Below are 20,338 nucleotides of genomic sequence, written 5' to 3' on the forward strand. Positions count from 1 at the left end.
GTAATGAAATGTTTGCAAGAAAACTACCAAGCTCAGAAACTTTCAAACACCCTGAGCTGCAAATATCCTCTTCTATCAAAGGTGGTATGCCCAACCCATCAGCTTCTGTTTCACCACACATTTTGACTTAATATAATCATTGAAGGCTCCTTTGTACAGGTTTCCTAGCTTTGTGTAAATTCCCTCTGATGATTTGAGTTTTCTGTGCAGACTTGCTGAACCGGGGTGTGGGGAAAGCTCTTCTGCAGATTTGCACTAAGAAATGCTGTTTGTGCCAAAGGTCTGGAGGAGGGAAAAGCTGTTTCTCCCAAAGCCCCTTCCAAATTTCCCTGAAAACCATCTTTTCTGCCCTCACTATTTTATAATTGGGTTGTGCTGTTTTATTTGTACTTTAAAATTCTAGACGGCCATTTCTCAATGCTTTGAGCTACTGAAATTGACCTGTTCTCCATAATACTTCTCCAGTCTGGCTATGTACAATTTCTTTTTAAAAAAATGTTTAATTTTTAAAATGCACATTGATGCAAATGCGTTTTAGGTGAGATTTTGGGGGAATGTAACCCAGGTGAAAATGAAGGAATCTCCTATGTGGGGCTCTTGATCAAGAAATTGGAACTGGCCCAGGATGCTGCAGCAGGCCCAGGTCAACCCCTGAGCTGCATCGATTGCCTGTTACTCTCTGTGCACAATTCAAAGTGTTGCTATCCAGCCCTATGAGTTTCTTGGCCTCCTACAAAATCTGCCCACTGCATTCCCTTCTACAGGATTAGCTTTCTTTCGATGCCATGAATTGAACCATGTAATCTATACACAATTACTCATGCAAAGCATTTGGTGAACCTACTGTAAGCCATATATATATCTCCTGTCTATAACACAGTCCTCACAAATTGTGTAGAACATCTGCCTTGAGCTCCTGAAGAAAAGGTGAGCTACAAATCTACTAAACAAATAAACCAAGAAAAAAGTATGAGAACCCTCAAAATTATTCAAGGCTCTGTATATGTATGTGTGTATACATATATATACATATACATATATATATAAAGCCTTGAATAATTTTGAGGGTTCTCATACTTTTTTCTTGGTTTATTTGTTTAGTAGATTTGTAGCTCACCTTTTTTTCAGGAGCTCAAGGCAGATGTTCTACACAACTTTGAGGACTGTGTTATAGACAGGAGACGGGTATTCTCATATCCCTCCCCTCTTGTTGAGAGAGGGCTCAATTTTAATGTAGATGTGTCTATAACACAATCCTTTCAGCAGTCCCAAGATTTCTATACCTATTTATTTACATTCTGATTCAGCTGACCCTGATGGTACCAGTAGTGGGTAACCAGTAGTGGGTTCAACTACTGTCAGAGAGCATAAGAATATAAATCTTTTCATTCCCTACCATTCAGTCAGAATTGAAGCTTATTGGATGAGAGGTGAAACCTTTTCAAGGGAAAAGAAGAAGAAAAAAATGACCTGGATGATTGAGAATCTCCATAGACATGCTGTATGTCTGTTTCATTGTCTGGTTTTTGCTTTTCCCTGTGAAGTCAATGATGGGAGTCTTTATTTGGGGGGGGGGACACCACATTCTTCCTTGTTGATCACTTGGTACTACTGATGGGCAACCAAGCCACTCAATCACCCCATTTTCTAAAATGTCCCGAAATTGTGGCCCAAACACGCTCAGAAAAATTATGTTTCTATTTGTTTTGCTCTCTTTACAGATTTTAAAAAGTTCTTTTAAAAATGTATTAAACATGCCTCATTTTGCTTATTGAAATGATTGCTATATGGAATTGAAACATTAATTTTATTCATATCAGCATTATAAATTGATGACTTAATAGCATTTTAAATTCCAATTGGCATTCTAAGCTGCTGAGCTCTAAGGAAGACTTTCTTTGTTGTTTGTTGGAAAAGAGGCAGCAAAAAGTTAGGTATACAAACACAATACCCAGAACATTTGGATAACAATGAAATAGACAGCTCAATAACTTTGGAAAAGACAGTTTACATTCTTCAAAAATACTTGGAGGGCTTTTCTCCCAGAGAAACTGTTTCCCCTAGACTTTAGTTATCTTTGCAGTTAGCTTGTCAGATGTTTTCTTCCTCTAATCAGAAGTCATACTAAATATAATAGAACTTACTCCCTGGTAGGAGTAAAGGATTCCCATTTTAAGTATCTACACCATTTTTTTTCTTGATGGCTAACCATAAGGAAAGTTTTCTTTCATCACCTTGGATACGGCATGACTGCTTCTGACTTTTCCCAGAAAGCTACAGTGATTGTGGAAGAGGAAGTTATATCAAGGACTAAGGGACGGCCATCCAAGAAAGTAATTAACTTGTAACTAACTTTAATCAAAGCTCTGGAGAGAAGAAAGGATAATGTGTTTATCCAACAACTAATTCATTTTAGTTTACTACAGTGAATGAATCTGCATTTATGTAAAATCAAGACATGTTAAATGAAGCACAATTTGTGGTCTTCGATAGTCTCTGAGCTTGGTTATTTTCTTACAGATGTTTCATTACCCAACTAGGTAACATCATCGGTGCTAGAGGGGAGCAGGGTCTGCTCTCTGGTTACAGACAGTTCAATCCAATCAAAAGACTATAGTTCAATCCTGAGCTACATATACAGGTAGCCCCTGACTTACAACCACAATTGAGTCCAAAATTTCCTGTTAAGTGAGACATTTGTTAAGTGAGTTTTGCCCCATTTTACGACCTTTCTTGCCACAGTTGTTAAGTGAATCACTGGAATTAAATTAGTAACAGTCGGTAAGTGAATCTGGCTTCCCAATTGACTTTGCTTATCAGAAGGTTGCAAAAGGTGATCACATGACCCTGGAACACTGCAACCATCATCTGAGTCAGTTGCCAAGCGCCTGAATTTTGATCACATGGCAATAGGGAGACTGCAATGGTTGTAAGTGTGAAAAACGGTTGCAAGTCACTTTTTTCAGTGCCACTGTAACTTCGAACATTCACTAACTGAACTCTTGTAACAAGTCAAGAACTACCTTTTTATTTTTATTTATTTACATTTATATCCCGCCCTTCTCCGAAGACTCAGGGCGGCTTACACTGTGTCAAGCAATAGTCTTCATCCATTTGTATATTATATAAAAAGTCAACTTTTATTGCCCCCCCAACAATCTGGGTCCTCATTTTACCTACCTTATAAAGGATGGAAGGCTGAGTCAACCTTGGGCCTGGTGGGACTTGAACCTGCAGTAATTACAGGTTGCTGTGTTTTAATAACAGGCTTCTTTACAGCCTGAGCTACCACGGCCCTTTACCCTTTACCACTGTAACTACCTATTACAGCGATGGCGAACCTTTTCGGCACTGAGTGCCCAAACCGGCACGTGTGTGCGTGCGCATGTATGTGTGCGTGCTAGAGTTCCAGATACCCGAAGACTGGCTGGCCGGCGTGCACATGCCTGTTTTTTGGCTGTTTTTTCAGGCTGTTTTCTGGCACTTCGGCACCCATGAAGACCAGCTGGCCAGCATGCATGTGCATGCCAGAAAGCCAAAAAGCAGCTGGCGACAGCATGTGTGTCCCCAGAGAGGGCTCTGCATGCTACCTCTGGCACACGTGCCATAGCTTCGCCATCACGGACCTGCAGTTTCTTCTATTGACATGCAATCTATTCACTTCAATACAAAACAAAAGACTGTGTGCATTCCAGCACAAGTTATCTTACATTAAGCAACAATCTGCTTCTACATCATTTCAGCAATCCTTCCCAGAGCTCTCTAAATATACATGTTCACATACCTTTTTCACTCCTTGTACAATGAAAAGACTGGACGTGCTGATAAGCTCTACAAAGAGGAGAAAGTGACACAGAAGCTTTGTTTGCAACCGCCTAGCCCTAGAAGCTCTCCTGAATTGGAGAAATAACTCTAATGAAATGGGCCCATCAAAGTTTACCACAGCAAACGTATCGAACCAAATTATGTACATGTTCTGTGCAATTTTTGTCTACAGAATTTGTTAACAAATGTAGAAATCCCAACTCCATCTCTCCGATTTGAAATACTTATCCAAGACAAGATTTTGGGAAGTGGGTGATTGGGGGGGTGGGGAGAGAGAGAAACCAGGCATGTTGACCAAGGGCTGACAACTGTTACAAATTTAAAACAGGCAAACTCATGGCCACATGGTCGCATCAGGTAAAGATGTTAACAGATTTTAGATCTTGGAGTGGTAAAGAGCTTGTTATGCAAGCAAATTGGCATTATTTTTTTTAACAGTCCTATAATCACTTGCATCGGAATGGAGTTGTAGTGACTGAACGGAACTTAGCATTTACTGGCCAGATGCCCTTTCTGATGCCTACGCGGAACGTCTCTTTGTGCCCAGAGAAACATACGCCTAGGATTGAACTCACAGCCTCCTAATTGTGAGGAGAGAGCTCTACTTCTAGAGCTCTGCCTCTAGGCCCCCATGCTGCTTATGCAAGCACACTGACATTATTCATATACAAAGCAAACCTTTGGTAACTTGAAGATGTGTGGACTTCAACTCCTGGAATGCTCTGGGAAGCTGGGGAATTTTGGGAGTTTAAGTCCAAAATTGAGAAACACTGGACTACAGGACTAGGAACTCTGTAATGACAAAATCACAAGGGAATCTGAAGCCTAACTTAAGACTTCCAAAACTGTATTTCTGGGTACCAATCTAGTGGCCTGCTCTTAAATCAGATCTGTCTGGGCAACTCCTTATCACTTTTGCTGAGATCTTTCTGCATTCACTTGAAGGCTCCTGATCTTGCTGCTTCCATTAAAGCAATCTTGGGGTCTCCAAGGTTTCTGGCTAACAGGAACATCAAGACAAGATCTAAGGACCCAGGTCTCTTTGGAATCCAAGTGCACGAAGGAGTGATTGCCAGGATATGAAGAACCATGCTCTCTCTAACATGGAGCCAGGGATTGTTTACCCTGTGCTGCGTCTCTTGAGAGTGGCATCAGCAGTTGTAGATACGTCTTCCACAGAATTTCCCCTCTTCATGGATTTTTGTGCCCAGACGCAACTATGCAGATGGCAATGCCCAAGACTATCAAGAGCATTCCCAGAGCGGCCCCTACCAAAGAGAAAAAGCAGGAAATCAACCAAAGCTACAAACTTTGTTCGTGGGAGAGAGGAACATGGAATATTCAATTCAACTGTGCTTATTTTGACTAAATATAAAGCAACAAGGAGGACAGAATTTGCATCTGATCAAGCCATTAGACACCTACTTGGGCCACCTATGTTTTCTCCAAGAACTTTCCCTGTTGCCACTGTGAAGACCAGGGCCAAGGAATTGCAAAGAGGCACAGCCAAGGTCAGATCTGAAATGGAAAGTGGAACATTCAATGCAGAATCATCAAAACAAATGAAAACCACTGAGGAGATCCCTAATCAAATGGAAACCATCTGAAGGTTGTGTTTGGCTGGTGAATGGCTGGGGAGTAATTCTGGTAGGAAATCCTTCTTCCTTAAAAGCATGTTAGATCTCTACATTCAGGGATTTTCACATAGGACAATGTTGACAAGATGGCAGTTACTTCCAATACTTGATTCTGCAGCAACTGTCCAGCAAGCTTTGTTTATCTAGCTATTCTTTAACTGGTCTTTTTCAATCATATTGGATTGAAATTCAAGAACTGCAATCAACATATCTTGATGGCAACAAAGGTGTCCATAGTGGGCCTCAAAAAGATCTAGATAATATCTGATCATGTGATTAAAACCCAGCTCCTTTTGAATGTGCATCAGAATTCTCAGTGGTTTTTTTTAATGATGGTAATCCTGCTCTGAAATCTATTAAGAACTTAGTTACTCCCATTTTGGTGATACAGTCACAGAAATTAGATTTTTAAAATTATGTCTTTCTGCAGTAGGTATCTTGAGTAATCACCCACAATGATCAGAGTTCCCTCCCCCCCCTCCCAAATCTTGACACTGTAACTAATTAATTGAGGACCAACCTGTGGATGCTAATGCGAGATAGTAGATGACTGAGCCACACTGGTTTACAATAAATGGTAACATGTACTGCAAGGAAAAAAAATAGTTGGATGGAGAGAGCTTCAGGGTTACTTAATTTAAACCAATTTCTGATCAAACACCAGGGATTCTGACAATGCAATCCCTGGTGTTCCAGTTACTGTAATGCATCATATATTCTTTTTTTTCAAATGTGTTCTTGGGTCAAAACAATTTTAAAAGGTTATTGCTGACTAGTGGCTTTCCGAACAGTCTTCTATCCAAGAAGAAAAGAGGTATTATTTTTTTCAAGTATTCTGAATTAAAGAGAAAAAGAAAGTTAGAAAAGGAATTACTTCTCCATTGGGAAAGCTACTAAATGCTGTAATCAAAGAAGCAATTAATCAAAGTCTGAGTATAACAAGTAAAAATAGAATTAAATTTAATACCATACTAATCTCTTATTACAGTATCATGTAAGATTTAGAAAAAAAAATCTTGTGATGTGAACAAGCTGGTGCAGTCCAGGTACCTTCCATAGTATTTCCTTCCCCCAAACCGGGTCAAGGATCATTTACTTCTTGGGTCAATAGGAACATTTTGAATCTGTTTCATGGGCATGAAGAGATAATGTCTCTCTCGTGCATAAATCATCCCTTTACTTGCAGCCAGTGCCCCAGAAAGTTAGTTCCTGTTTCTAATTTATCTTCCTTTTTTTAAAGAGAAGTCGGCTTCCAATTCCATGTTTTAATTAAAAGACTATTTTTAAAAAAGGCAGGAGGGGTGGTCTAATGAGCATGAAAAGAAATGTCTGCAAGTATAAAGATGCCATGTTGTGGGCCCCAGGCACAGGTAATTCAGATTCTTGTTGCAAAGGAGCCTCAGGTGGGAGTGCTGAATAACAAGGACTGGGCTCTGTGAGTGGATTGATCTCAAAACAGTGGGACCCTCAGCATAGGACTGTTTTGAATTCCATGATGGAATGTTTTGCACTATAGAAGAGGGTTTCCCAAACTTGGCAACTTTAAGACGTGTGGACTTCAACTGGCTGGGAAATTCTGGAAATTGAAAGCCACAGATCTTAAAGTAGTGAAGATTAGAACAAGCAGTGTGAAGAATGCTGTGTAAAATGGCAAATACCTTGTAATTCAGGCAAAGGAACTTTATTTCTGCCAGCATCTGCTGAAGTCGGCTTTCTCTCTTTACCTGCTCCAGACCCTCAGTTCCTCTTTTCAAAAATGGATTGGTTGTTCCCCAAAGAATTGCTACCAAAATCAAAGCTGCAACATCACCTGCAAGATGACAGCCCATCGACAAATTGTTTAATGAAGTACTCATAGCAGTACAGTTGTAATGTATTCATCCATTACAACTGTATTCCTTGGTAAGAAAGACAGTAGCTAATCAATGAATAATCATCCTTCTCTTTCAATACAAATATATTGCAGTTTTACAGATTTTAAGCTGCATTAAGTAAATTGCATCTTGTTTAGCATTAAGTCCTATTACAGGCAAGTCTTGAACTTACCAACGGTTATTTAGTGATCTTCAAAGTTACCCCAAACATACCTAGAGGATTTATGACTTTGTTTGTTTAATGACTGCTTAAAACGTTTGTAAAATCATATTGGTCACGACTGACCCATTTTACAACTGTCACTACTTACAACTATAGAGGGCAGGCTCCTTTATGGTTGTCTGTCAAAAGGTACCTGTACATTAGTGAGCTATCTAAAATCAAGGTGCAAATGGTACAAAAACAAACATTCTTGAAGGAGAGATCCAGGGCTGCTGCACTATTAAATTTTGCGGACTGGCACACCCCACAAAGGTGAATGGAAAAGGATGTGCAGCGCTTGCTTAATCCTCCTTTCAACTGCCCTCAACCCAGGGGTGAAATCCAGCAGGTTCTGACAGGTTCTGGAGAACCGAGCAAATACCACCCCTGGCTGGTCTCCGAGCGGGGTGGGAATGGAGATTTTGCAGTATCCTTCCCCAGCCACACCCACAGAACCGGTCGTAAAACAATTTGGCTTTCACCACTGCCTAATCCTAACCCAGAGGTCTCCAATCTTGGCCACGGTGGACTTCAACTCCCAGAATCTTTAAAGGGGCCAAGGTTGGAGACCCCTCCCCTAAACGGCTCAGGCGTGGAGCAATCATCAACACTTTCCTTTTAAAAGAATTATTTCCCCCTCTTATCCCCCCCCACCACCACAATTTCTGAGGCACCGGAAGCGGCTCCCTCACCCAGCGACGCCATGGCGACAAAGAGTCCCGCAAAGGATCTTCGTGGAAAACAGCCGTCAGCGGTGTTGCTCTAGGCATATATCTCTCTATGGCTCAGCCCTACATTCCGCTCCCTTAAGATTCAAGCCTCGCTTAGGGGTGGGGAAGGGGAGGAGCGGCCCAAGAGACTCAGTCACTCGTGTATTGCCAAACTATTGTCGGAGGCCCAGAGTGAGGGCGAATTAGGTTTCTTTACGTCAGACGTCTTCAAACATGGCCGCTTTAAGCTGTGGACTTCAACTCCCAGAATTCTCTAGCCAACAGTGCTGGCTGGAGAATTCTGGAAGTTGAAGTCCACAAGTCTTAAAGCTGCCAAGTTTGGGGTCCCCTGCTTTACGGAGAGGGGAGGGGAAGCTTCCCAATGTAATGGTCTTTTCGATCTCAAATGATTCGGTTTATTCCAACTTGTTTGGTTAAAATAAAAAAGAAGTTGAAGTATACTGAAGCGTTATGCAAGGGCAGATCAGAATTATTAATCTTTTCTAAAATTATACATTCTTGATAGGAACCTCTTCTTTGCCCCACCAACGGAGGCATTCTGAACAGCACCAGAAGTGAAGGTATACCCAATACGGTTCTCTTTTCTCTTCTCTAGGCCTTGCAGGGCCACTTCCTTTCGCCATGACCCGGAAGCGATGCTTTTGGTCTCACCCCGGAAATGGTTCTTTGTACCTTCCGCTCCTGCTGCCGGCGTTGTTTCTGCAGCCATGGTGAGTCTCTGCGTCTCTTGGATTCCTTAATGCGAATAAATAGTTAACTAGATTAAGTAGTTAAGTCAGATAATTAATTCAGACGTTGGTCGATTTCCATTGGGATGGGAGGTGAGCCCTCTAGTTTTTCTGGGCTCAAAAAGTTATTAGGAAAAGATCTCACAGGGTCTGCGGGGAAGTTACTCCGGTTGAACTCAGTGGCGCCTCTTCCAGTATAATCAGGACGAGAAGAAGATTCCCTAAAAGAAGGAACGTTTCACTTTGGGGCTAAATCGATATTTTTATAAGCATCGTTCCTGTGCTTCGATTCAGAGGAGCTTGCAGTAAAATAAAATTTTAAAAAAGCTGCCCCAATAAAACTAATGCATAACAATAGAAAACAGAATAGCAAGATTCACGGCTTAAGAAAGCAATAAAACGGCAGCCTAAAAGATTATTTGTGGATTTGTTTTGTATCCTAATTAATAGCTCAAAGAAATAACAAAAATAATGAACCTAAATGTTCTACTACTACTCCTTCTTGCTTAAAAGTCTGTGCTGACCAATTGGCCCCCATCTTCACCCACATTTTCAATAAATCACTAGAGATGTGCTATGTTCCTTCTTGCTTCAAACGCTCTACCATCATCCCAGTGCCGAAGAAGCCCACCATCAAGGAACTGAATGACTACAGACCAGTTGCTCTAACATCTGTAGTCATGAAAACCTTTGAAAGGCTAGTGCTTTCCTACCTGAAAACCATCACGAATCCGCTCTTAGACCCCTTGCAATTTGCATACCGAGCAAATAGATCAACAGATGATGCTGTTAATATGGCTCTGCACTACATCCTACAACATCTTGAGTCTCCAAAGACCTATGCAAGGGTCCTTTTTGTAGACTTTAGTTCAGCATTCAATACCATCATTCCAGACATTCTTCTAACTAAGCTAAACCAGCTACAGGTACCGGAACAGACTTGTAAGTGGATCACAAGCTTCCTAACAAACAGGAAGCAGCAGGTGAAGCTAAGCAAGATCACATCAAATACCTGTACAATTAGCACAGGGCCCCCCCAAGGCTGTGTGCTCTCCCCACTTCTCTCTGTATACCAATGACTGCATCTCCAATGATCCATTTGTTAAGCTACTGAAGTTCGCAGATGACACAACAGTGATTGGTCTCATTCGAGACAATGACGAATCCGCATATAGACGAGAGGTCGAACGACTAGCCTTGTGGTGCAACCAAAACAATCTGGAACTGAACACACTCAAAACCGTAGAAATGGTGGTAGACTTTAGGAAAACCCTTCCATACTTCCACCTCTCACAATACTTGACAACACAGTATCAACAGTAGAAACCTTCAAATTTCTGGGTTCTATCATATCGCAAGATCTCAAATGGACAGCTAACATCAAAACATCATTAAAAAAGGACAACAAAGAATGTTCTTTCTGCGCCAACTCAGTAAGCTCAAACTGCCCAAGGAGCTGCTGATCCAATTCTACAGAGGAATTATTGAGTCTGTCATTTGCACCTCTATAACTGTCTGGTTCGGTTCTGCAACCCAACAAGAAACTTCAGAGGATAATTAGAACTGCAGAAAAAATAATTGCTACCAACTTGCCTTCCATTGAGGACCTGTATACTGCACGAATCAAGAAGAGGGCCGTGAAAATATTTGCAGATCCCTCGATCCTGGACATAAACTGTTTCAACTCCTACCCTCAAAACGACGCTATAGAGCACTGCACACCAGAACAACTAGACACAAGAACAGTTTTTTCCCGAAGGCCATCACTCTGCTAAACAAATAATTCCCTCAACACTGTCAGACTATTTACTGAATCTGCACTACTATTAATCGTTTCATAGTTCCCATCACCAATCTCTTTCCACTTATGACTGTATGACTATAACTTGTTGCTGGCAATCCTTATGATTTATATTGATATATGATCATCAATTGTGTTGTAAATGTTGTACCTTGATGAACGTATCTTTTCTTTTATGTACACTGAGAGCATCTGCACCAAGACAAATTCCTTGTGTGTCCAATCACACTTGGCCAATAAAATTCTATTCTATTCTATTCTATTCTATTCTACTAGAAGTATCCTGGGCAGCTCATTCCTATTACTGGGGAAAGAATCAGCACGAAAATAGAAGGTCATTATACTCAAATTGTAATTCTGGGCCTATTTACTAGGAAGTAAATCCCATTAAGTTCACAGTGAATGTAATGTCAGTTTGATTTCTCAGTTGTTAAACCTCTTAAGGGATACTTAGTTTTTCTTTTAAACTTGGCTGATCTCAACTTTTCTCACCTGCCCCAGCACCTACCTACACATCTTCATGCTTGAAATAAATAAATGTAAGATATTACAGTACATCTTTAGAGTGGCAAGGTGGCCTGGAGGTGGAACTCTTGCCTCACGATCAGGAAGCTCTGAGTTCAATCTGCTGCAGATGCCATGTAGGCAATAGGAAGGGCAGGTGGCTAACAAATGCTCAGCTCCATTCAGTCACCCAACTTCACCCCGAGTCAGGTGACTGCAAGGGATTACAGGATCGTTAATCAAAAAAACAACAACAGTACATCTTTAAATTTGGCTGTCTTTTCATTTTATTTCTTTGTTATTTTCTTATAGAAGAAATGTAATTGTCACCGGTTTCACCCCTTAAAACCAACACCTGGAATTTCAATTCTGCTGCCCAGTTATTTTATCCATCTTTTCACAGCTGAATAGCGGCTGCAGCATTATAAATGACAAGTATATTTTCTAACATTGTCATTGGCAAGTAAGTAGTGTTAACATCTTGTTTAAAATTTTCTCTTTACAGAAACCTATTTTGTTGCAAGGCCACGAGAGGTCAATTACTCAGATCAAGTATAATCGGGAAGGTGATTTGCTTTTTACAGTAGCAAAAGATCCGGTATGTTATCATTGAATGGTTACCTTATTTATGTGGTTTTTTTTCAGTTAGCCTAACAGTATCTCTTCCTACTATCCTAATAGATAGGAAAGAAAAAGGGAAGGAAGAAAAATAGGCACATTTTACTTCAAAATCAGTTGCATCCTATATGCCAACAATGGATCTGTATCTTTTGTGTTTCATGAAACTTGGGCACCCTGATTTTTAAATCTTTCTCACCCTAAAGAAAGGTGCATATGATACATATGATTGTCTTTGAAAGAAAATTTAAAAAATTCTGTGGTAGAAGAACACAGCTGTTTGTAGGGCGAGTCTGTCAGCCACAGTTAAAGGTTTTATTTTGTTTTATTTCAGTGAATATTGGTCACTACAGTCTATTAAAATCTAGTCAGAATGGTCTTCACAATATTCTTTACAACCTGTAATATCCAAGAGTTAATAATCAAGGGTTTGTGAAACCTGTTGTCAATGGATTTAGTTTTGTTAATGATTCTTCTTCATTCATCGTTAATTAATTTGCTACTTTCTTAATTTTAGTCAGTGTGTTATATAATCAATTCCAAGTCAGTTTATCTTGTTTGTAAGTTATTGACTAGTCAAAATATTTAATCAGAAAGTTGTTGTTATGTAGCAGTTTTAATATTATGGTTTTATTAAATTTACCTTATTTTTCGTTTATCAGATTGTTAATGTTTGGTACTCTGTCAATGGTGAGAGACTTGGCACATACAGTGGCCATACTGGTGCAGTTTGGTGTGTGGACGCTGATTGTATCCTTTGGTTTTAGTGTACAAAATCACATTTTTTCAAAGTTGCTTGAAAATAACTCATGTATATATTGGAGCTGATCCTGCTGCCTGTCTCTCCCCCACTCACCCCACTTCTTTCACCCCCACACACACCATGAATCATTGTGTCATTATTTTCAGAGATATTTTCCTACCAGATTCTTTAATGTCTTGGAAGTAACTCATTTTGAACTGTATAACATAGTTACAGGAATTGTTTTATTTCATTTTGCATTCTGAAATAAAATGTAATATGATAATATTTATTTCATAACATAATTTGCCAAAGGTCAATTTCACAAGAATTGTGGCTTTTGGAAGCATTCTGTAAGTTTGAGTTTCCTTGGTTGAAAAAGTTCTGCTCTACACTGCACTGTTTTTCTCAGTTAAAGGTTACAAAGTTTTAGTAGCGTATGTGTATCTAATTTGCAGGGTTCTTATTTTAAAACCATGCAGTAGTTCATTTCTGTTTCCTGCTGCTCCTCATTATGTATTTTGTGTGGCTCCTTGACTGCTCTCTTCAGGGGACACAAAACATGTCTTGACCGGCTCAGCAGACAACAGTTGTCGGCTCTGGGACTGTGAAACAGGTGAATGTCAATGTATGAATAGTAGGAAGAATGTTCTGATTATGCAGGATGAAAAATCTAATGTTAGGAGAGAGGAGAATGGGGTTTGACTGCTTTCCCAGAATTTGCATCTGGAAACTCATGTCAACATTAGGATTCATGTGTAAACATTTTTACAAGTTGTAATGGGGGGGGGGAGGTCTCACCTGAATTGGCTTCTACCCAGATTGTTGGGGGCAATATGCTGACACTGTGAACAGCTTAGAGAGGGCTGTAAATCACTATGAAGCAGTATATAAGTGCTATTGCTATTGAGCATGACGAGTGGGGAATGAGCATGCTGATCTCACTGAGTGAAAAATAGCCCTCTTTGCTTTTGTGCTAATGCAATGTTGCAGGGCTTGGTTTTTCTTGCTGCACTTGCCTTTTTACAGTACAGGTAGTCCTTGACTTACAATCACAGTTGGGGCTAGAATTTCTGTTCCTCAGCAAGGCAGTTAAGTGACAATTTTACCTTTTTGCCATGGTTAAGCATTGCAGTTGTTGTTAATCCAGTTTCCCCCATTGACCTTGATTGTTGGGAACCAGCTGGGAAAGTGGCAAATGGTGATCTCATGAACCCAGGATACCGCAACCGTCATAAATAACATCCTGATTGCCAAGCCCCCAAATGTTATGGGGACGCTGCAATAATTGTGAGTGCAATTTATGACTGGTCATAAAGCACATTTTTAGTGCCAAACTCCAAATAGTTGCTAAACAAATGATTATAAATTGAGAATTATTTGCATTTTTATTGCACTTTCTCTTATCTGCTGCTGGTGGTTTTTCCAGCAATTGGTTAAAAAGTTCTTGGTTTTTCCCTCATCATGAAAATATTAGGAACGCTATCTCCTCTTCCAGTTAAAGCGATAATGGGCTATTGAGACCCATACCCTCAGGTTTTAGAGGTTTTTCTGAATCCACTCAGGAATAGGATTAGGTCTAAGAATCTGAGATATATTTGAAGGCATCCTTTTGTGCAGTCTGTTGATGAATCTAAATGTACCTGGGGTGAAGAATTGTCTGGTGATGAGGAAAGTTGCTTTAAAGGCATGTGATCTCAGTGTTTGGACTCCCACTTTTCTAATTCCAAGCGACGTCAGTAGCAGGCATAGCGAATCTCATTCTGGCTGGATATGCCTAACACATTTCAATCTGATTACAGAATTAAAATTCATTTTCATGAATCTCATAATCATGAACTATAAATGAAGTCAAACAAGCTGGGTTTGCATAACATGCTCAGTCCTTAAAAAGCAACCCTGTTCATACTTTGGAAGTTGTGTGCACGCATCTCTGTAGCTGACTAGGATATGTAGGTTGTGTGCAGACACTTTCTGTAGACCTTAAGCTTTAGAGACCCTTGGAGGAGATATTTCTGAGTTTGAGGGAGCAGTGGGTCTCTCAAATTGTACTTACTGCTTGTATTTCATCCCCTCTTTAGGAAAACAACTTGCTTTAGTCAAGACCAACTCAGCTGTGAGGACTTGTGGTTTTGACTTTGGAGGGAATATCATCATGTTTTCCACAGATAAGCAAATGGGCTACCAATGTTTTGTGAGCTTCTTCGACCTTCGAGACTCCAGCCAGCTTGGTGAGACCTTCAGGTGTAGGTTAGAGTGGGGATATTGTCCTTCCTCAAAGTTGGTGTTAAAGAATTTTTTTCCCTTTTATCTTCAGAGGACAATGAACCTTACATGAAGATCCCCTGCAGCGAGTCCAAAATTACCAGTGCAGTTTGGGGTCCCCTTGGAGAATTCATCATTGTTGGGCATGAGAATGGGGAGTTGAATCAGTTCAGTGCAAAGGTTAGTATGGATTCATAAAGGGTATTTGTGTCCCATTGTATTTGATGTTGTGTCCTAACATCAATTACAAAAAAGTGGGGCCCCACAGTCACCCTATCCCAAAGTCTGCGAGGGCAGGTACATTTTTAAAGACTTCTGAAACATCAGCAGGGTCATAGCCAAATGACTCTTTGTGGGAGATCATTCCAGAAGGCAGCCACCACAACAACAGAGAAAAAAACATGCTCTTTGGGTCGCAGTAGATCGATCAAGGGGACCTAAGTTCACCAACTCTATCCGATCTCGAGAGCAGAAACCATAGCAGATAGGTGGTCTCTTGCTCTGTGCCATAAACGGTATTATTGGGTGATGACCCTTTAAATCTGTTGGTGAAATTTATTGGTAACCAGTGCAACTTGTGCAGTCACATAGACAAAAGATAGATTTAGACCACGGGTGTCAAACTTGCGGCGTTATATTGCCAACACATGACGGTGTCACATCGCCAACACATGACGTTTTGTGACATTTTTCCCATTCACGGAGCTGGGGTGGGGGTGGCCTGCATGTGATGCATCTGGCCTGTGGGCTACCAGTTTGACAGTCCTGATTTAGATTTTAACTACTGGAATATATCAGGCTTTCCCTGACCTGGAATAAGTCAATAGTTGCCATGCAGACTATTGTTCTCCTGAACTATCACTAGGCAGCAAGTTGAAGTTCCCAAGTAGTAAAAGTCTTGGGGGGTCTCTGGTCATGAAATCCAGCAGATCAGGAAGGGATGTTGCCAAGTAGTCAGGAGGGTAGTACACCAGCAACTAACTCATCTGTTCTCTAAAGCCCAATTTTAACCAGAGCATTGATCTGCAGATGAGAGCCTTGCAGAGCCCTTAGTGATTAATGGTGACACAGTCATCTTATCTTCCATTCCTAAACTCTTAACTGATGAGTCCAGCCAACTTGAAACCAAAGGGGGACATAATTCTGAAAGGGGACCCTTCCTTGGGCCACCCATCTTGTTTAAATAAGCTTCAGGGGTAAAGGGCATTTTCAAGTTCAAACATGTCTTTGATACTATTTTGATAAGATTGCCTGTGATTCAAAAGACGTTGGATGTCATTAAATTATTGGGTGTCATTTGCAGCTGCTGGTTTTCTTCATTTCTCTGTAATTTCTGCCTTCTACCTTCAGGGCTATTCTTGGGAACACCCAATTGACTCCTGGAGAATAGTAACTAAAAGTACCCATTTGCCCAGAATGGTATAGAGTGTCATGCTTGAGCAGGGGGTTGGACTAGAAGATCTCCAAGGTTCCTTACAACTTTGTTATTTTATTAAGTGTAACTTGATTTGCCTTTTGTTGCCTTAAGCAAGATGGCAATCTCTCAGCTGAGTCTTCTGTATTCTTCAAAAAGAGGATGATAATCCTGCCATTATTATTTTTTTGTCTAGATATGTTAGATGATATTCACCGTGTTTCCCTGTCTTATATTTTTGTTGAACCCTGAAATAAACGCTTGGCCTTCTTGCCATGCGTTCAAAAGCCCGATTGGGCTTATTATCAGGGGATGTCTTATTTTGGGAGAAACAGGGTATCCCGAGTGGGATTCAAGGACTGAACCAGAAATTCTCAGTGGGCCCTTTGCTTTATTATTGCCCTGCTTAATTTAGCATCAGGGTGGTGATTTCATGTGACCTCAGACCATCTCTTTTGGTGGTCCTTGCTGGCTGATAGTTAGAAGGACTGAAATAATGTAATCTATTAATTATTAATTAATTATTCTATATGTAACTTTATAATTGTATCATTCATATATTCATATTTATTTTATATCCCACCTTTATTTTTATAAATAACTCAAGGTGGTGAACATTTCTAATACTCCTTCCTCCTATTTTTCCCACAACAACAACCTTGTGAGGTGGTTGGGCTGAGAGAGAGTGACTGGCTCAAAGTTACCCAGCCGGCTGTCATGGCTAAGGTGGGACTAGAACTCACAATCTCCTGCTTTCTAGCCTGTTGTTTTAACAACTAGTCCGGTGAGGGCGAACCTATGGCACGTGTGCCACAGCTGGCACGCAGAGCCCTCTGCGGGCATGCGACCCGTTGCCCAGCTCAGCTCCACCGCGCGTGTACTGCACACCTCCCGCTGGCCAGCTGATTTTTGGGATACATGGAGGGGGGGCGGGGTGCATGTGGGAGAGGCGTGCGCATGCGCAGGGAGGTTAGTGCACATGCGCTGGGGTCCTACATGCCCCCCCTCAGCCCATTTTTGGGCCCAGGAGGTTGGAGGGAGGCCTGCTAGGCCCAAAACAGGGTGCGGTGGAGGGTGCAGCCTGCCACCTCCACGGCCCTTTTTGGGCCCAGGAGGCTGCAGAAAGGCCTGCTAGGCCCAAAACGGGGGAGTGGGGGGGGTCGCCTGCACATGGGCAGGGGGAGCGTGGGGAGTTGTGCGCACATGCGTGACGTGCATTACATGGGTGCTGGCACACGGGCGCACTTTTGGCACACAACGAGAAAAAGGTTAGCCATCACTGAACTAGAGCAAGCAAAGTTAGAGTAGCAATGTCTTTCCTTTCTTCTCTTCTAGTCAGGAGAGGTCCTCATGAACGTCAAAGAACATACGAAACAGATCAATGACATCCAGACTTCCAGAGATATGACAATGTTTGTCACTGCCTCCAAGGATAACACTGCCAAGGTCAGTCTCTGCTTTGTTGCTGCTTGGCTGCAAAGGGTAGGGGTTGACCTGCATTTTTCAATTAACCCCAGGAAGAGAGGCTGCTTAGACAAGCCAGCTCTTCCTATTACTTTTGCAAAAGTTTTGAGATAATACAATTTTTGCTCTAACCTCAGTCAGATCATTTTTTCCCTCTTTGGTGGTAATTTTCATTAATATCTAACCTTCCTTTGCTGATGCCTAAACTGAGCAACTCTGGAGGTGGAGAAGGAAAGAGAGGTGGCAGGGCCATAAAATCTGCCCCCCAAAACTCCCCCTTTCATGACTGAAATTTCAGAGGAGTTGTTAGAGCTCAGTCGGCAAATTAAGGATGGGCCTCTTGGTTGGAGACAATTTCTTAATAAACTTTCTCTAAAACATTCATTGCCATACGGGCATTTTCTTTGATGTTCTTATTCTTTGAAATCTTTCTTACAAATCGTAAGCATCGGCACACAAATTAGTAGCCACAAGAAGCTTTTTCAACTCTCACCTCCTGGGCTTATTCTAGTTGCCTTGTTCAGCTTTCAAGCAATGTTTTGTTGGGACAACTGTTGTTCGCTGGGAAGTAGCTGTGCTTTGCTGCTTAGGACTGATGCTGTAATTGGCATTTTCAGATGATACTGGGGAAATTTAGTGCCTCCCCCAAAGTCGTGATAGATCTATTTCTCTTGCAGCTCTTCGATTCCACAAATCTTGACCACCTAAAGACATTCCGAACAGAACGGCCGGTGAACTCGGCAGCGCTTTCCCCCATCTTTGATCATGTATGTTGATGGGCAATGTGTTGGGGGGTTTTCCCCTTATATTTCCTTTCGTGAGATCTTAGGGTGAGAATTGTATGGCTGTTGTGTGGTTTGTATGGGTCCTTCACAAAGGCAAGTTTGTCTGTGACAGAAATCCAAAATTTTTTACTACCGGTTCTGTGGGTGTGGCAGGTGTGGTGTGGCTTGGTGGGTGTGGTAGGGGAAGGATACTGCAAAATCTCCTTTCCCACCCCACTCTGGGGCCAGCCAGAGGTGGCATTTGCCAGTTCTCCAAACTGCTCAAAATTTTCGCTACCGGTTCTCCAGAACCTGTCAGAACCTGCTAGATTTCACCCCTGGTCTGTGAGATGTTAGTGTCTATGTGTTTGCTTTTGGATGCTTTTGGATGCTTTGCTTCTTGGCAGCTTCTGGGCTCTGATCACTGTACAGGAAATGGGAAAGCAGAGAGAGATCAAATGCCAGGGCTCTGTACTCAGCAAATGAGCAAAGTTTCCTTAGTGAGAAGCAACCATATTTTAAGCCATGGCATTAAGCTGATCTGTAGGCATATTCTCTCCTAATCAAAGGAATGTAAACTGGATCTTGTCCTTTTATTTTTCTTCGGGCAGGTGGTGTTAGGCGGTGGACAGGAAGCCATGGATGTGACAACCACCTCCACCAGAATTGGAAAGTTTGAGGCCAGGTGAGTTTGTTTTCTCCTCTGGTCACGGGGGATGTGGCATCGATTCACCCTCCTCTACTGCATTCCCATGAAACCCAACTCTGGTTTCAAAAGATGTAAGGCATCCCCTACAAACAAGTTACCATGAAGAGCTGCCCAGTGTTTTTTCTAATGGTGTCTCTCTCTTTGTATCTTACTTATGGTTCTAGATTTTTCCACCTGGGTGTTGAGGAAGAGTTTGGAAGAGTCAAAGGCCATTTTGGGCCAATTAACAGCGTTGCTTTCCACCCTGATGGGAAGAGGTAAGAGTCATAGGTACTTCCGGCTCTTTAGTTTCACCAAGACTGGGACCAAGTGTGCCAGGAATTTCACTCCTTTTTTTCTGCTTCTAGTTACAGCAGTGGCGGAGAGGATGGCTACGTCCGCATCCATTACTTTGACCCCCAATACTTTGAATTTGAGTTTGAAGCTTGATCTGGCTACTTCCTTGTCCTCTGATGCGTCTTCGGTCTTTGCACTTCCAGCAGGATGGAAATCTTGCTTGTCCTGAGTGATGCTTAAGGGCAAGAATCAAACTGAAGCGGAGGATGACCTGCTGCAGCTGCTGGTTCTCTGTGGGAGAATCTCTCTACTTGTACACTGTTGGAACAGCTGCAGTTGCCCTATTTATAATGTGAGGCAGGGATAATAAATTCTTCCTTTACGAACATGAAAAGAAATATGTATGAATCTGTCAGCTAGGTACAAGTAGATTACTATTTTTTTAATACTGTTTCCATCGTGTGTGATTTGTTGGCTTCAGAATTTATTGTTATCATTAGGGGTTTACATATTGGTGGTTTTGCTAAGTAAAGCCCAGGTTATACATATTCCAGGATTTACGGTATATTGTTATTGGGTTAGAGCAGCATTTTTCAACCTTAGCAACTTAGACTTGAACTCGCAGAATTCCCCATCCAGCACAGGTTAGGCTTGACTAATATTAACATTTAAAAAGCTTCGCCATATCAACTTTATTGTCCAGACATAGTTATTGGCTCCAAGTTGCAGTGCTACATATGAGCATTCAGATAACTTTCTCATTACCCAAAAGATTTACCGTATT

General features: G+C 41.4%; 2 protein-coding genes across 2 annotated transcripts; one reads left to right on the top strand and one right to left on the bottom strand.

Moving 5' to 3' along the window:
* Nucleotides 1-1,793: 1,793 nt before the first annotated feature.
* On the bottom strand, nt 1,794-8,374 carry TMEM234 (transmembrane protein 234). The gene is made up of 5 exons (XM_058195531.1): nt 8,231-8,374; nt 7,121-7,272; nt 5,983-6,049; nt 5,251-5,343; nt 1,794-5,093 (listed from the first exon to the last, which is right to left on the bottom strand). Exons 1-5 carry the CDS (start codon nt 8,241-8,243, stop codon nt 5,017-5,019), a joined length of 402 nt encoding a protein of 133 aa, XP_058051514.1. The 5' UTR covers nt 8,244-8,374; the 3' UTR covers nt 1,794-5,016.
* Nucleotides 8,375-8,889: 515 nt separating this feature from the next.
* Nucleotides 8,890-19,952, top strand: EIF3I (eukaryotic translation initiation factor 3 subunit I). The gene is made up of 11 exons (XM_058195530.1): nt 8,890-8,979; nt 11,808-11,900; nt 12,583-12,670; nt 13,213-13,278; nt 14,744-14,893; nt 14,980-15,107; nt 17,677-17,787; nt 18,483-18,572; nt 19,181-19,254; nt 19,443-19,535; nt 19,626-19,952. Exons 1-11 carry the CDS (start codon nt 8,905-8,907, stop codon nt 19,705-19,707), a joined length of 1,050 nt encoding a protein of 349 aa, XP_058051513.1. The 5' UTR covers nt 8,890-8,904; the 3' UTR covers nt 19,708-19,952.
* The last annotated feature ends 386 nt before the right edge of the window (nt 19,953-20,338 follow it).

The sequence above is a fragment of the Ahaetulla prasina genome, chromosome 10 (genome assembly GCF_028640845.1).
Source record: "Ahaetulla prasina isolate Xishuangbanna chromosome 10, ASM2864084v1, whole genome shotgun sequence".
Lineage (NCBI taxonomy): Eukaryota > Metazoa > Chordata > Lepidosauria > Squamata > Colubridae > Ahaetulla > Ahaetulla prasina.

Bases quoted from the DNA above. Each gene is read 5' to 3' on its own strand.
- TMEM234 (XM_058195531.1), bottom strand. The intron at 6,050-7,120 runs GTATTTGCCATT...TTTTCCTTGCAG, and splicing joins TCCTTTGCCTGAATTACAAG to TACATGTTACCATTTATTGT. The intron at 5,094-5,250 runs GTAGGTGTCTAA...TCTCTTTGGTAG, and splicing joins AGAAAACATAGGTGGCCCAA to GGGCCGCTCTGGGAATGCTC.
- EIF3I (XM_058195530.1), top strand. From the start codon at position 8,905: ATGCTTTTGGTCTCACCCCGGAAATGGTTCTTTGTACCTTCCGCTCCT. The intron at 11,901-12,582 runs GTATGTTATCAT...TTCGTTTATCAG, and splicing joins TTACAGTAGCAAAAGATCCG to ATTGTTAATGTTTGGTACTC. The intron at 19,255-19,442 runs GTGAGTTTGTTT...TTATGGTTCTAG, and splicing joins ATTGGAAAGTTTGAGGCCAG to ATTTTTCCACCTGGGTGTTG.